We start from the raw sequence: 18052 nt of genomic DNA, 5'->3' as shown, positions 1-18052 counted from the left end.
TACCATCTAGCCTGTAATCTGCATTTTCAAGGCTTGTGAAGTAAGCCTACCTCAATCCCCATTCAAAATCATCTTTGACCCTACATTCATTTCAAATTGAGATATTCAGTCGAATCATACGTTCCAATGTTTGGCAGATTTGCCCCAAAATGTTGATTTAAATGTTGGCAAAACAGAAATGTTGGTATTTGATGAAAAAGTTTAATACCTATTTATTTTTTATTTTGTTCAAAACTCATGACCCTACAGACCAATTTCTTTCTGTTGACATACTCTGACTGTGAGCCAAATTTCATAATTGCATCATCAAAGGCACAACTCCCCAAAATGTGTCAACTTATCTGCCCCACTATAGGGAAATTCATGTATACATGTTGCTGCAAATCCTACTGTATTATTTTCATCATGTTGTTGGTTCTCTACAGGGAAGTTGACGGTGGTCGTTGGTTCAGTTGGAAGTGGGAAATCCTCCTTGTTGGCCTCGATGCTTGGTGAAATGACAACAGTCTCTGGTCATGTTGAGATGGGGTAAGCATTTATAATAATAATAAACAGATAAACAAACAAACAAACAAATGACACAAGTAACAAAAATAATGCTATCACTTTACTAGGATTATTTCTGAGTGCAATGTCAAGATTATACTTTGGCCACTTTTCAAAAATTGTGCAAGCAATTTTACGTTTTAATCATTTGAATTAGATCTGTTTCAATCCAGACGCAATAACAGCGGTTTTTTTTCCTTCTTTTATTCTTAAATCCCCTTTCCATGAGTGTACGAGTGTTCTGTTTTAGGGTGTACTTGTCATTGACAACTTAAGATTGTTATTGTGTATGGAGCTTAACCATTCTGAAATTAGTTCCATCTTGACTTGTCTTCTGTTCTTAGTGAGGATGAATCTGTGGCTTATGCTGGTCAGAAAGCTTGGCTGCTCAATGCAACACTTCGAGACAATATCTTATTCTGAAATTAATTCCATCTTGACTTTCTCCTGTTCTTAGTGAGGATGAATCTGTGGCTTACGCTGGTCAGAAAGCTTGGCTGCTCAATGCAACACTTCGAGACAATATCTTATTCTGAAATTAATTCCATCTTGACTTGTCTTCTGTTTTTAGTGAGGATGAATCTGTGGCTTATGCTGGTCAGAAAGCTTGGCTGCTCAATGCAACACTTCGAGACAATATCTTATTCTCAGAACCATACAATGCACAAAGGTGAGTCATTCTGCGCACTGGGGCTCCCTCTCGTTGGGTCTTCTGTATGATGAAACATTTATACGCAACTTGCCACATTATCTCATTCTTTGACTGAACCTGTAAGGCCAGGTCCCAATTCTAGAAAGATGTTTACCAGTGAGGACTTTCTAAAGCAGAAAAAACAAGCGTAAGAAAAAGTATACTACATTCACATACAGCGATCGAGAAGATCAGACATGCCATGAGCTCATTAACAATGGAATTGTATTGCTGCGTCACTCATCTGCTGAGAGAAAGTTAGCGTTCCTTTTGCGTCACTTACAGAACCCAGTTTTATAGAGCTGCTTAAGCACAACTGTAGCAAAGCACAATAAACATATGCTTACCAGAATAAGGTTACATCCAAAAAAAGCATTCCGCATGTACCATTTGTGACTAGTGTCCTGCTTACGTGCTGTTTAAGCAGCTTTATAAATTTGTTCAAGTTAGCAGCGGTCGTCTGCTAAATGGCTGCCGTGCTCAAAAGAGTCTCCAATATCACTGCCCATTTTTGTGAAACTAGAAGAATCTAACTTTTTGAATCAGGTATAAACGAGTGATAGATGCTTGTGCCTTGCGACCAGACATGGATATCTTACCAGCCGGAGACCAGACTGAGATTGGTGAGAAAGGAATCAACCTAAGTGGTGGACAGAAGCAGCGTGTCAGTGTAGCAAGAACCATGTACTCCAGCAAGAGCATCATTGTGTTGGTGAGCTTTGATCTATGTCTTGATGTTTACAAGCAGCCTTTAAAAGATAATAATAATAATAATAATCAAAGTCTTGTATAGCGCCGGTATCAGCAAATGCAGGTGCTCATGGCGCTTGCTCAAAAAAGTCAGTCTAATAAAAAAGTTATAGTCATTATGCTTTGTGGTCAAATTCACACGTCCATATCTAAATAATGTCAAAGGCTATGATTAGTTGTGGATGTTGAACAGATGTGTTTTGAGTGCTGATTTGAATGTATCAGTTGTGACAGATGACGGCTTTTAGGCCTGATACTCCACTGAGGAACTGAAGAGGATTGCTTCCATGCCCCCTCGTCATTGCCTTAGTGCCCTTGATATGCTACAGTAGATATTTACGATTTCCTCATACGGGCCCTTTACCAAGGAGAGAATATCTTGGTGCCCTTGGCCTTCCAAAAACGAAGCATACAGGCCTGAACTTTTCATGTCACTTTGCCTTACTGTTCTACAGTGCCATATGTCAATGATTTGACAGAATGAATTTTTGAAGGATTAAACTCTTTTTCCTTTTGCAGGATGATCCGTTATCAGCCTTGGATGTCCACGTTGGACGTACTCTTCTTGAGGAAGGAATCGTAAAATGGTTGAATGGCAACAAGAAGACTGTGATCCTTGTGACTCATCAGCTGCAATACCTCAACAGGGCAGATCTCGTGAGTTATCAAGATATAATCCCATCATTCACTCCCAAGATTTCACCCAAGTGTGGTGAAAATCAGGCTACAATACATGGCATTTAAGGGCTAGTGCATTTCCATTCTGTTTTGTCACTTCTATAATATGTCCCAAAATAGGCCATTTTGAAATCTATAAGTTTTGTATATCCTAGTGTGCCCCAATCAGATGTCTACGTACACACCCTTCTTTTCACGCCTTATTTTATAAATAAACCCTGAGAATGGATTTTGATGCATATCAATCCATGTTGACTAGATCTTGGTGATGAAGGATGGAAGGATTTCATCTCAGGGAGATTTAGATGACATTATAGCTGCTGATCCAGACATGTACAGCGAGTACGACCAGGCAGTTAAAGCAGTCAGTGATGTAGAGTCTGAGAGTGAGTCTGGTACAGAGACTATGTTTGAACGAGAAGAGCTACGTCGTAAATCAGCGCAATTCACCCGCAGACTGTCAGCACAGCTTAATAAACCATTGTCCAAGTTTGAAGGAATCGGTAAGCATAAATATATTGTATGATTCGGTACCATAGATTGGTTTAACATTACTTTGTTTACCCCCTTTAGTCCCTGTTCTGCCTAATACTCACTGTAACGCCTGAAACCGCCTGGGAAACAGTCCATGTTTTCAGTGCATTAACAAAGCAATTTGATGAATAGCGCCATCAAGTGTCATACATTAATAGAACGGGCATTAGTTCCCCTTTCCAATGCAATAAAAAAATTACTATTGCCAATCTTCGTTGAAAGGTCAAACATCAAAACATTTTGGTTGAATTCAACCCACCGCAGCGCTGTGCAAATAATTGGCTACATATGGTCGCCCACTTTCCAGACTAATGCTTCAAGATTGATTCTGACGATGGTGAATTTGGATGCAAGCGACAATGAAGTTTTACTAGTAAATATTTTGCCATCATCTACGATATTTTTTCGATATTCAAAGCTTCAAATTTTGAAAGTGAAAGCCAATGTTTTCCGTCCTTGAATGAACAAAACAAAATTTGCAGTGCATTTTGTTGTCATGGTCGTACATTTATAAAAATTCTCGTTTCCATGTTCTTATGTTTGTAGTAAACATGCTAGAACATTGTCCATAAAACATGCTTTTATTTCCTAAATTATACCAAATTATGTTATCATTGAAACGGGTGTGTAGTAATTTCAAATATCACCAGTAAACACAAATATAATTCATATTAAGTGCAATTTTGTACGATGTAATGGGGGTTTTGAGTTTTTTTCTTTTCTTGCATACATTTTTGTCAACACTAAAAGCCATAATAATAAGCAAGCATTTATTTATTTATTTTTTTTGTTAACTGTAAACAATTGCCATTGAAAACATTGACATAATCCTCATTAAAAGATTAAAAGTATAAACAAACAAAAATCTGATGAGAAAACAGTAAGGACCATCAGACAGGATGGAATGTTGCAAAGCATTATTGTTATTTCAAATTTTGGAAACTCAAAAGGTCAAAGGTCAATTATGGGAGGTCAAATTTACAAAAACCAATTCCAAATTGAGTAAAAGTTTCTTATGGTCCACCCCAAAAAATAAACATAAAACACAAGAATATTTACAGATAAAAAAGTACACTGAGATGCATGTTGAGAGTGTTTTTTAAATACACTATTTATAGGATTACTGGAGTTAAATGTCCATTGTGCACAATACCTGAAGTTGTTATTGGGTTAATGTCCTAGATTGAGTGTTTACAAAGCTTTTCAGGGTTTAGCTTTGTTAATACAAATTTATTTATCCTGATGTTTCGATGGCTCCACTATAATTACTCTGATGTTCACAGCGACAGGATTTCAATATGAGGAACGGCACTAAGGACCATACAAAGTATTACGTTGCCACCACACTTTAAATAAAATAAAAATTTAACTTTCAATTTCGTCAAAAGGTTAATAATGATGGAAAACGAGAAAATATCGGGACCATCTGTTTGTCCCAAATATAACAAATTTATTGTTTAGAATTTCAGCCTCTGCATACAACCTCTGCAAAATGCATATCTAGTTCCGCCGTTTTGGGGAGTCATTTCTTTTATATCCTCCCCTTACCAGTTTTCACGCTATTATGCCTTTTTCTTTGAATTGGAAAAAAAATAATGATGCCTCATATCAACCGATGCCCTAATTGTCTTCTTTTGTTAATATGATGTATGCAAACATATATTAAAACTTGATGGACATTGAAATGTTCACACTACACACCGATCTTCGATGACTTCAACTGGCCCCATTTGTTTTGAGTTTTTCCTGTTTTCACGGCAAACAAGAAAGCATGGTTTCCCGGTGAAGCCATACATGGAAGAAACATCTACAGTGACTACAAGTGTTCTTTGAGACTCTGTGTATGATTCTATAGCCAGCAGTTGTCTTCGTTTTATTCAAAATATTTTTTTGAAATTTAAAACTACCATGGTAATTTGCAAAAAATAACAAAAATAAATAATTTAATAAAAAGTGTGAATAATCATTGGCTTTCAAATCTGAGATTTATTCATTTCCCCCACCCCCCCCCCGTTTTTTTCTCTTAAAATTTATAATAAAGCGTATAAATTAACGGTGATAATTGAATCAACAAGCTGATCGTTTAAATTTTAATATTAATAATATTGATCTCCAAAAATATTAGAAAATGATATTAGGCACATGGCTTCTTTAAGCCTCTGTATTTTTTTTCCAGAATGCTCAGCAAAATATTCAGTCACATGATTTGATCATCATGAATTGTGAATTGAAATAGTGTTTGATGAAACTTTTTCGGTGGGCAAATATTTTTACATGGCCTCAACATTATGACATATTTTTGTACCTTGTAGAAATGCCTAAAATACCAAACTTTTTGCATTTACAAGTGCAAATATCTAGTGGAGCCTTACGTGTTTCTAAATTTTGGTCAAGGGAGAGGAGACTCTTTGCTTGGCAAATAAAACCACACAATTTGTATCTAGGGACTGTTTACATCGCGCACAGAGAGGTAAAAGATTTGCCACGATTTTAGGGACACCTCGAAAACAGGACCTCCCATGATACATTTTGCCAAGATTGCAGAAATGTTTTCTTTATTTCGGCCATGAAAGTTCTTTGATTATTTTGTTTAGTAATTTAGAATATTAAAATTTGCTGGTAAAGCTTATCTGTTTTTAATAATGACTGAAAAGTCCAACTTTGGGGACATTCTTCATTTTCATAGAATGTAATGCCAACACTAACTATAGAGGGCGCTATTCACATAAGTTCACTTTAACTCCAAACAAGATGGACCAGACTGAAGTGAGCACCAAATTTGGGCCCAACACCAAATTTGGTGATGGCAAAAAAATTTGGTGCTAGCACCAAATTTCGATATAACTGTCGACGACCGTCATTACCCGTCGAAGACCGTGCGGAAGGATTGTACACGCGTAAGGTATGGGTAGATTCAAAGCCAAGAGTTCCATCTTAATTGGGCAATATTATTAATTTTTATTTCATAAATCTATTCCTCATACCCCTGGCTAAATCAGATTAGCGCCCCAGTGTTTGAAGTCTGCTAATTAGCTTAGCCCAATTAATTTAGTCAATGAAGAATATACGAATTTTTGTACTGTATGCGCTGTATGCGTAAGGTATGGGCAATTACAAAGCCAAGAGTTCCATCTTAATTGGAAAAATTTATTAATTTTTAGTTCATAAATCTATTCCTCATACCCCTGGCTATATCAGATTAGCGCCCCAACTTGTTAAGTCTGCTAATTAGCTCAGCCCAATTAATTTAATAAGGGAAGAACTTGCTAGTTTTTGTACTTTATACGCTGTTTATATGCTATGCGAAGAACAAGCGTATAGGTACGGGCATATACAAAGCCAAGAGTTCCATCTTAATTAGCAAAAATTATTAATTTTTATTTCATAAATCTATTCCTCATACCTCTGGCTATATAAGCCCGGCGCCCCAATGTGTTAAGTCTTCTAATTAGTTCAGCCCAATTAATTTAATAAGGGAAGAATACGAGTTTTTCTACTTTTTACGCTGTACATTATGCTGCACACAAAGAACAAGCGTAAGATATGGGCAATTACAAAGCCAAGAGTTCCATCTTAATTGGAAAATATTATTAAATTTTATTTCATAAATCTGTTTCTCATATCCCTGGCTATATAAGCCGGCGCCCCAATGTGTTAAGTCTTCTAATTAGTTCAGCCCAATTAATTTAATAAGGGAATAATTTACGAGTTTTTCTACTTTATACGCTGTACATTATGCTATACACAAAGAACAAGCGTAAGGTATGGGCAATTACAAAGCCAAGAGTTCCATCTTAATTAGAAAATATTATTAATTTTTATTTCATGAATTTATTCCTCATACCTCTGGCTATATAAGCCCGGCGCCCCAATGTGTTAAGTCTTCTAATTAGTTCAGCCCAATTAATTTAATAAGGGAAGAATTTACGAGTTTTTCTACTTTATACGCTGTACATTATGCTGTACACAAAGAACAAGCGTAAGATATGGGCAATTACAAAGCCAAGAGTTCCATCTTAATTGGAAAATATTATTAATTTTTATTTTATAAATCTGTTTCCCATACCCCTGGCTATATAAGCCCGGCGCCCCAATGTGTTAAGTCTGCTAATTAGTTCAGCCCAATTAATTTAATAAGGGAAGAATTTACGAGTTTTTCTACTTTTTACGCTGTTTATATGATATGCAAAGAACAAGTGTATAGGTACGGGCAATTACAAAGCCAAGAGTTCCATATTAATTGGACAATATTATTAATTTTTATTTCATAAATATGTTCCTCATACCCCTGGCTATATCAGATTAGCGCCCCAGAGTGTTAAGTCTACTAATTAGCTCAGCCCAATTAATTTAATAAGGGAAGAACTTGCTAGTTTTTGTACTTTATACGCTGTTTATATGCTATGCAAAGAACAAGCGTCTAGGTACGGGCATATACAAAGCCAAGAGTTCCATCTTAATTAGCAAAAATTATTAATTTTTATTTCATAAATCTATTCCTCATACCTCTGGCTATATCAGATAAGCGCCCCAGAGTATTAAGTCTGCTAATTAGCTCAGCCCAACTAAATTAATCAGGGAAGATTTTACGAATTTGTGTACTTTTACGCTATACTTATATAACAAGCGCGTAGGGTATGGGCAATTACAAAGCCAAGAGTTCCACCTAAATTGGAAAATATTATTAATTTTTATTTCATCAAATATGTTTCCCATACCCCTGGCTATATATGCCCAGCGCCCCAATGTGTTAAGTCTGCTAATTAGTTCAGCCCAATTAATTTAATAAGGGAAGAATTTACGAGTTTTTCTACTTTTTACGCTGTTTATATGATATGCAAAGAACAAGTGTATAGGTACGGGCAATTACAAAGCCAAGAGTTCCATATTAATTGGACAATATTATAATTTTTTATTTCATAAATCTGTTCCTCATACCCCTGGCTATATAAGCCCGGCGCCCTAATGTGTTAAGTCTTCTAATTAGTTCAGCCCAATTAATTTAATAAGGGAAGAATTTACGAGTTTTTCTACTTTTTACGCTGTACATTATGCTATACACAAAGAACAAGCGTATAGGTACGGGCATATACAAAGCCAAGAGTTCCATCTTAATTAGCAAAAATTATTAATTTTTATTTCATAAATCTATTCCTCATACCTCTGGCTATATAAGCCCGGCGCCCCAATGTGTTAAGTCTTCTAATTAGTTCAGCCCAATTAATTTAATAAGGGAAGAATTTACGAGTTTTTCTACTTTTTACGCTGTACATTATGCTATACACAAAGAACAAGCGTAAGATATGGGCATATACAAAGCCAAGAGTTCCATCTTAATTGGAAAATATTATTAAATTTTATTTCATAAATCTATTTCTCATACCTCTGGCTATATAAGCCCGGCGCCCCAATGTGTTAAGTCTTCTAATTAGTTCAGCCCAATTAATTTAATAAGGGAAGAATTTACGAGTTTTTCTACTTTTTACGCTGTACATTATGCTATACACAAAGAACAAGTGTATAGGTACGGGCAATTACAAAGCCAAGAGTTCCATATTAATTGGACAATATTATTAATTTTTATTTCATAAATCTGTTCCTCATACCCCTGGCTATATAAGCCCGGCGCCCCAATGTGTTAGGTCTTCTAATTAGTTCAGCCCAATTAATTTAATAAGGGAAGAATTTACGAGTTTTTCTACTTTTTACGCTGTACATTATGCTATACACAAAGAACAAGCGTATAGGTACGGGCATATACAAAGCCAAGAGTTCCATCTTAATTAGCAAAAATTATTAATTTTTATTTCATAAATCTATTCCTCATACCTCTGGCTATATAAGCCCGGCGCCCCAATGTGTTAAGTCTTCTAATTAGTTCAGCCCAATTAATTTAATAAGGGAAGAATTTACGAGTTTTTCTACTTTTTACGCTGTACATTATGCTATACACAAAGAACAAGCGTAAGATATGGGCATATACAAAGCCAAGAGTGCCATCTTAATTGGAAAATATTATTAATTTTTATTTCATAAATCTGTTCCTCATACCCCTGGCTATATAAGCCCGGCGCCCCAATGTGTTAGGTCTTCTAATTAGTTCAGCCCAATTAATTTAATAAGGGAAGAATTTACGAGTTTTTCTACTTTTTACGCTGTACATTTAATGCTATACACAAAGAACAAGCGTAAGATATGGGCAATTACAAAGCCAAGAGTTCCATCTTAATTGGAAAATATTATTAATTTTTATTTCATAAATCTGTTCCTCATACCCCTGGCTATATAAGCCCGGCGCCCCAATGTGTTAGGCCTTCTAATTAGTTCAGCCCAATTAATTTTATAAGGGAATAATTTACGAGTTTTTCTACTTTATACGCTGTACATTATGCTATACACAAAGAACAAGCGTAAGGTATGGGCAATTACAAAGCCAAGAGTTCCATCTTAATTGGAAAATATTATTAATTTTTATTTCATAAATCTGTTCCTCATACCCCTGGCTATATAAGCCCGGCGCCCCAATGTGGTTAGTCTTCTAATTAGTTCAGCCCAATTAATTTAATAAGGGAATAATTTACGAGTTTTTCTACTTTATACGCTGTACATTATGCTATACACAAAGAACAAGCGCAAGGTATGGGCAATTATAAAGCAAAGAGTTCCATCTTAATTGGAAAATATTATTAATTTTTATTTCATAAATCTATTCCTCATACCCCTGGCTATATCAGATTAGCGCCCCAACTTGTTAAGTCTGCTAATTAGCTCAGCCCAATTAATTTAATAAGGGAAGAACTTGCTAGTTTTTGTACTTTATACGCTGTTTATATGCTATGCAAAGAACAAGCGTATAGGTACGGGCATATACAAAGCCAAGAGTTCCATCTTAATTAGCAAAAATTATTAATTTTTATTTCATAAATCTATTCCTCATACCTCTGGCTATATAAGCCCGGCGCCCCAACTTGTTAAGACTGCTAATTAGCTCAGCCCAATTAAATTAATAAGGGAATAATTTACTAGTTTTTGTACTGTATAACGCTATTAATATGCTATACAAAGAACAAGCGTAAGGTTTGGGCAAATAAAAAGGCAAGAGTTCCATCTTAATTGGAAAATATTATTAATTTCTATTTCATAAAATCTATTACTCATACCCCTGGCTATATCAGACTAGCGCCCCAACTTGATAATTCAGCTAATTAGCTCAGCCCAATTAAATTAATCAGGGAAGAAGTTACCAGTTTTTGTACTGTATATATACGCTGTATATATACTTATAGATAACAAGCGCGTAAGTAATGGGCAATTACAAAGCCAAGAGTTCCATCTTAATTGGAAAATATTATTAATTTTTATTTCATAAATCTATTCCTCATACCCCTGGCTATATCAGATTAGCGCCCCAACTTGTTAAGTCTGCTAATTAGCTCAGCCCAATTAATTTAATCAGGGAAGAATTTACTAGTTTTTGTACTGTAAGATGTAGCCACTTGCACGAACTTGTTCTAATGAAAAAGACATGTTACCCCTTCACAGAGAGTTTGCAGACGGTTTTTGCAAAAAAAAAAAAAAATGTAATAAAAAGCCTCTAAAATTAGCGAGGGAAAAATGGTCTAAAAGAGTCCGTCAGCCAGGTACTCAGGGAATATACCTAACGCCACCAACAAAAGAAATGAAATTTAAAGAAGGTCTTTCAACGAATACGACAAATACAAGAATAAACACTAAAACATGCTCCCAAACGTAAAAATGTCAGTGACCCCTCGCATGAACCAACACAGCCAATCATGACGAAAAAGCCTAAACACGAACACCGGCCATCACTTTTTCCAGTCGGCAAGGGCATATGTAACAACTCTGTTTCATGTTGGTGGGTATCATCAATCCAGGCTCTTTTTCCTGTTTACATAACAGTTCGTAGAACTGCAAGTCAAATTCCGAATTTAAACGCTTTCAAGCGTGAATTAATTCTTACTTTTGAAAAACTTAAAAACCAAGTGTGTCAAGCAGTTCCTTTCTATTCCGTTAAACAAAGTATTAGAACGTGTGCAAGATTTTGTTCAATAGATCCACTCCAACAGCAGGATGCAGCAGAATTTTTAACCTGTCATGAGGTTTGTAGCTTTTTCCATGATGCTGGTGTGTCGCCCTATATAATTAGTAAACAGACACGGCGATGTGATCGATGTAAAGACATTTCCACAGTCAATACAAGGACCCCAATTTTGCCAGTAACAGCAATGGACCAAATAATAGAATCTGGCATACGAGAGTATTTTCGCTCAAACGACTTGTGTAATGTTTGTAATCGGGGAGTAAGATATAACGAATCAGTAATAACCCTTGCACCTCAAATTGTCATTGTTCAATTAATGCGCTTTAGATGGGAAGACGGGAGAGCTTCAAAAGTATTGGACAATGTTTATGTGGAAGATGTAATTGATCTTACCCCACTTTGTGCAGATCAAACATCGAAATCCTTGTATCATTTAATATCAGTCGTGGTACACCGTGGAAACAGTGTTCAAAGTGGTCACTATGTTACTTATGTTAATGATCGCATTAAAGCCATTGGACCCTTTCGGTAAACAGTGTTGTCCAAGGCCCACACTTTGTGTACCACAACTTCTTTATCAAATAATAAACCTGTGAAAATTTAGGCTCAATCGGTCATCGGAGTCGGGAGAAAACAACGGAAAACCCACCCTTGTTTCCGCGCGTTTCGCCGTGCCATGACATGTGTTTTAAATAAATCCGTAATTCTCGTTAACGAGAATTTATATTGTTTTGCTGTTTTCTCAAAAAGTAAAGCATTTCATGGAATAATATTTCAAGAGAAGTCTTTCACCATTGCCTTCTGTAAACCCTGTAAGTTATTTGTAAATCTGTGAACTTTTTTTTTTTTTCTGAACCAAAAGGGTCCAATGGCTTTAACCAGAGAAAAATATTGTATGATGATCATGAAGTTGACCAAGTGACTGACCAAGAATTTCAACAATCTGTTGATGAAGGCGCCTACATCCTCATTTATGAAAATGTCATGATTTAACCAAATATACTGATGAGCATGCAACAGATGGGGATTCGGCAACGCCTTCAGGTTCAAGTTCCCAGCATCAAAACAATGACAACCGTAACAATGCTCCTCTTAACAGTAAACATTTCTCAGTTACACCAAACGAAAAAGTCTTTGTTGAAAATGTGTGGGGTTACATTGACGAAAGTATTGTACACAAAGATGCACTCAAATTAAAAACAAATAACGAAACTATTACTTTCTGCCATCTTGCCATACTCAATTTTCACATACCTAATACATTATTTCAAACCTTGCAGACGACTGGAACAGAATATGTAAGGGGATGGACGAGTAATTTTTTTGTTGATTTTTACCTCCAGCAGTTAGCCGACAGCAATGAGGTTACGTCAACCATTGGTGCACTTCTGTGTTCTGAAACACCGGCTATAGTTGATAGAAAAGAAAGTGTTTCAACTTACCGTTCAGTGAAGCGCAAATGTATACATAACAATCGGTGGTGCGATTTGATACTCTGTCCCCTTTTGAAGAGCAACCATTTTGTATTGTACGTCATAGATCAAAATAAACAATGCATTTTGTCTTATGATCCACTGCGTCCATCATTATTCACATCAATGCCAAAACACGCAAAAGCTTTTGCAGATTTTTTTTCTTCTGGTCTGAGCCTCGTTCACTGGGATAAACTACCAAATATCATACAACCTGGAGGCAAGGTAGCAATAACAAATTCTACGTCGGTTTCTCAAAATGATTTTTCCGCATGTGGTCTGTATTGCTGCGTTTTTGCTGAAGAGGTCGCTTTGGGAAAACGAAAGGTGAGACACATTGATACAAGTGAAGAACTTAGATTATACTTAACAATGAACGTCATTCGTAGAGCTCACATATTAGATGTCGGGCTAAAACAGCTGTTTGGTCAAAGTTTTCATAATTAGTGATCAAATCAAACACAATATGCTTTTTAATTAATCAAATATTATGTAACAAGATAGATCTCTCGCTCTTGTAATTACCCATTCCATACGCAGCATGTGCTAGCGTATACTGAATAAATATGTGAAATCGTCTCTCGATTAACATGATAACTTGTTTCTACTTAAGCTGGAACTCTTATTTGCCCATACCTTAGTAGGCATGTATTTAATAAAGAATATTAGCCCATGCAGTAGGAATTTGTGAGGTATTAATTTGGCTGAGCTAATTAACCAATGTTACATGGTATATAGGGTGACTGGTCGAATATTAGCTCCCCTCGGTATGGAAATTGAAAAACTAGTTTGTCAACTTCCAATACCTCGGGAAGCTATTATCGACTAGTCACCCTCAAACCATATAGAGCAAGTTCAATCAACAGACTAAAGTTGACTACTGTTAACCATTTGGCGATTTCGCCTGTTTGTGAATCTTCAATCTATTAAATAAATTTTGCTGAGCTAATTAGCCAATGTTACATGGTTTATTTAGGGTGACTAGTCGATTAGTAGAACATTGACTATAGTGGTTGAAAAATGGTCGCTGATCGAACTTGCTCCATGTTATCTTTGTATAGTACATACCTCATACATATTCATGACCTAGAGTCGAGTTCTCATTGGTCCATTCATAACCACGTGCCAGGTGTTAATTTTGCTAATTACCAAGCGGTACGTGAGTATTCACGCAAGTGGTAGATGCGCATGACAAGTAATAGCTCCCCGGGAGCTATTCTACTTGTCATGCGCACTACCATTGCGCGACGTCATCCCTGGGCGATATTGATCGTGGCACCGTTTGTATACACGCGCACGAACAGCGCTCTCTAAGCGACATCCAACACATGAACAAACTTATAATGTGCATTTTGTTTCAAAGTCATCATTTTCTCTTGCACAAAACTCATGTTCCGGTAACTGAATATGTACGAAGTATAGTAAAACAAATCACATGATTTATTTCAGGTGACTAGTCGACGAGAGGCCCCCGAGGTATTGGGTAAACTTCCTATACCTATAGGGGAGCTAATATCGACTAGTCACCGTCAAACCATGTTTTGTATATAACAGCCAGGGGTGTGTGTTACAGATTTATGGATTAAAAAATTGTACCTTCTTTCTATTAAAAGATGGAACCATTGGCTTTGTATTTGCCCATTATGTTACACACGTATTAAGCATGGCGAATTAGAGCATACAATAGGAAATTCGTGTTGTGAATTTAATTGGGTTGAGCTAAGTAGCCGATGATTAACACGTATGAGCACTAATCTGATATTGGTTTCAGATTTATGGATTAAAACATTGTACTATTTTTCAATGAAGATGGAACCATTGGCTTTGTATTCGCCCATACCTTAAGCATGTATTTATGTATAGGCAAATAGCACATGCAGTAAAGTATGAAGTTCGTTAATTATAGACTTGTTTACATTAATTGGGCTGATTTCTGATCAGAGTTGTGAAAAGATTTGAGAAATAAAACATGATTATTTTTTCTAAAGAAGATGGAACTCTTGCCTTTGTAATTACCCATTTAATACACAGCTTGCAGCTTGTATTAGCCCAACGAGTAGAAAATTCGTAATTTTTCCTCTTGACTAAATTAATTGGGCTGAGCTAATTATCAAACGTAAACACGTCGGGCGCTAATCTTCCAGGGGTATGATGATATTTTTTAATTCGTAATCTCTTCCTTGATTAAATTAATTGGGCTGAGCTAATTAGCAGACTTAACAAGTTGGGGCGCTAGTCTGATATAGCCAGGGGTATGAGGAATAGATTTATGAAATAACAATTAAAAATATTTTCTAATTAAGATGGAACTCTTGGCTTTGTAATTGCCCCTTACTTACGCGCTTGTTATCTATAAGTATATACAGCGTATATATACAGTACAAAAACTCGTAAATTCTTCCCTTATTAAATTAATTGGGCTGAGCTAATTAACAGTCTTAACAAGTTGGGGCGCTAATCTGATATAGCCAGGGGTTTGAGGAATAGATTTATGAAATAAAAATTAATAATATTTTCCAATTAAGATGGAACTCTTGCCTTTTTATTTGCCCAAACCTTACGCTTGTTCTTTGTATAGCATATTAATAGCGTTATACAGTACAAAAACTAGTAAATTATTCCCTTATTAATTTAATTGGGCTGAGCTAATTAGCAGTCTTAACAAGTTGGGGCGCTAATCTGATATAGCCATGGGTGTGAGGAACAGATTTATGAAATAAAAATTAATAATAATTTCCAATTAAGATGGAACTCTTGGCTTTGTATTTTCCCCTACCTTACGCATACAGCGCATACAGTATCAACATTCGTAAATTCTTCCTTGATTAAATTAATTGGGCTGAGCTAATTAGCAGACTTAACAAGTTGGGGCGCTAATCTGACGTAGCTAGAGGTATAAAGAATAGATTTATGAAATAAAAATTAATAATATTTACCAATTAAGATGGAACTCTTGGCTTTGTATTTGCCCATACCTTACGCGTGTGTTCATACAACGTATAGTAAGAAATTCGTGAATGATTCTCTTGATTAATTTAGTTGGGCTGAGCTAATTAGGTAAGGTAACACGTCGAGGTACTAAATTGATTTAGCCATGGGTATGTGAAACACATTTATGAGATAAATAATATTAATATTTTCAAACTTAGATTGAATTCGTTTGTTTAGTTTTTGCCTATACCCTACGCATGATGTATTAGGCATATTAGCGTATAAACAGTACGGAATTCGCAATTTCTTCCTTGATTAAATTAATTGGGCTGAGCTAATTAGCAGACTTAACAAGTTGGAGCGCTAATCTGATATAGCCAGGGGTATGGGAAACAGAGTTATAAAATAAAAATTAATAATATTTTCCAATTAAGATGGAACTCTTGGCTTTGTAATTGCCCATATCTTACGCTTGTTCTTTGTGTGAGCATAATGTACAGCGTATAAAGTAGAAAAACTCGTAAATTCTTCCCTTATTAAATTAATTGGGCTGAACTAATTAGAAAACTAAACACATTGGGGCGCCGGGCTTATATAGCCAGGGGTATGAGAAACAGATTTATGAAATAAAAATTAATAATATTTTCCAATTAAGATGGAACTCTTGGCTTTGTAATTGCCCGTACCAATACACTTGTTCTTTGCATATCATATAAACAGCGTAAAAAGTAGAAAAACTCGTAAATTCTTCCCTTATTAAATTAATTGGGCTGAGCTAATTAGCAGACTTAACACATTGGGGCGCTGGACTTATATAGCCAGGGGTATGAGGAATAGATTTATGAAATAAAAATTAATAATTTTTGCTAATTAAGATGGAACTCTTGGCTTTGTATATGCCCGTACCTATACGCTTGTTCTTTGCATAGCATATAAACAGCGTATAAAGTACAAAAACTAGCAAGTTCTTCCCTTATTAAATTAATTGGGCTGAGCTAATTAGCAGACTTAACAAGTTGGGGCGCTAATCTGATATAGCCAGGGGTATGAGGAATAGATTTATGAAATAAAAATTAATAATATTTTCCAATTAAGATGGAACTCTTGGCTTTGTAATTGCCCATACCCTACGCGCTTGTTATATAAGTATAGCGTAAAAGTACACAAATTCGTAAAATCTTCCCTGATTAATTTAGTTGGGCTGAGCTAATTAGCAGACTTAACACTCTGGGGCGCTTATCTGATATAGCCAGAGGTATGAGGAATAGATTTATGAAATAAAAATTAATAATTTTTGCTAATTAAGATGGAACTCTTGGCTTTGTATATGCCCGTACCTATACGCTTGTTCTTTGCATAGCATATAAACAGCGTATAAAGTACAAAAACTAGCAAGTTCTTCCCTTATTAAATTAATTGGGCTGAGCTAATTAGCAGACTTAACAAGTTGGGGCGCTAATCTTATATAGCCAGGGGTATGAGGAATAGATTTATGAAATAAAAATTAATAATATTTTCCAATTAAGATGGAACTCTTGGCTTTGTAATTGCCCATATCTTACGCTTGTTCTTTGTGTATAGCATAATGTACAGCGTAAAAAGTAGAAAAACTCGTAAATTCTTCCCTTATTAAATTAATTGGGCTGAACTAATTAGAAGACTTAACACATTGGGGCGCCGGGCTTATATAGCCAGGGTTATGAGGAACAGATTTATGAAATAAAAATTTATAATATTGTCCAATTAATATGGAACTCTTGGCTTTGTAATTGCCCGTACCTATACACTTGTTCTTTGCATATCATATAAACAGCGTAAAAAGTAGAAAAACTCGTAAATTCTTCCCTTATTAAATTAATTGGGCTGAACTAATTAGAAGACTTAACACATTGGGGCGCCGGGCTTATATAGCCAGAGGTATGAAGAATAGATTTATGAAATAAAAATTAATAATTTTTGCTAATTAAGATGGAACTCTTGGCTTTGTATATGCCCGTACCTATACGCTTGTTCTTTGCATAGCATATAAACAGCGTATAGAGTACAAAAACTAGCAAGTTCTTCCCTTATTAAATTAATTGGGCTGAGCTAATTAGCAGACTTAACACATTGGGGCGCCGGGCTTATATAGCCAGGGGTATGAGGAACAGATTTATGAAATAAAAATTAATAATTTTTGCTTATTAAGATGGAACTCTTGGCTTTGTATATGCCCGTACCTATACGCTTGTTCTTTGCATAGCATATAAACAGCGTATAGAGTACAAAAACTAGCAAGTTCTTCCCTTATTAAATTAATTTGGCTGAGCTAATTAGCAGACTTAACACATTGGGGCGCCGGGCTTATATAGCCAGGGGTATGAGGAACAGATTTATGAAATAAAAATT

General features: G+C 35.7%; 1 protein-coding gene across 1 annotated transcript in view; it reads left to right on the top strand.

Annotated features, from left to right (window-relative positions):
• Positions 1-18052, top strand: part of LOC117307178 (ATP-binding cassette sub-family C member 9-like) — a 54516-nt gene that overhangs the window by 13820 nt on the left and 22644 nt on the right. The window contains exons 13-17 of the mRNA XM_033791849.1: positions 426-528; positions 1118-1216; positions 1784-1949; positions 2507-2644; positions 2925-3168. Coding sequence (XP_033647740.1) covers positions 426-528; positions 1118-1216; positions 1784-1949; positions 2507-2644; positions 2925-3168 — 750 coding nt within the window. The remainder of the gene's footprint in view (positions 1-425; positions 529-1117; positions 1217-1783; positions 1950-2506; positions 2645-2924; positions 3169-18052) is intronic.

The sequence above is a fragment of the Asterias rubens genome, chromosome 2 (assembly GCF_902459465.1).
Source record: "Asterias rubens chromosome 2, eAstRub1.3, whole genome shotgun sequence".
Lineage (NCBI taxonomy): Eukaryota > Metazoa > Echinodermata > Asteroidea > Forcipulatida > Asteriidae > Asterias > Asterias rubens.
The sequence above is the reverse complement of the archived record's forward strand: the minus strand, read 5'-3'. Positions and strand labels throughout refer to the sequence as shown.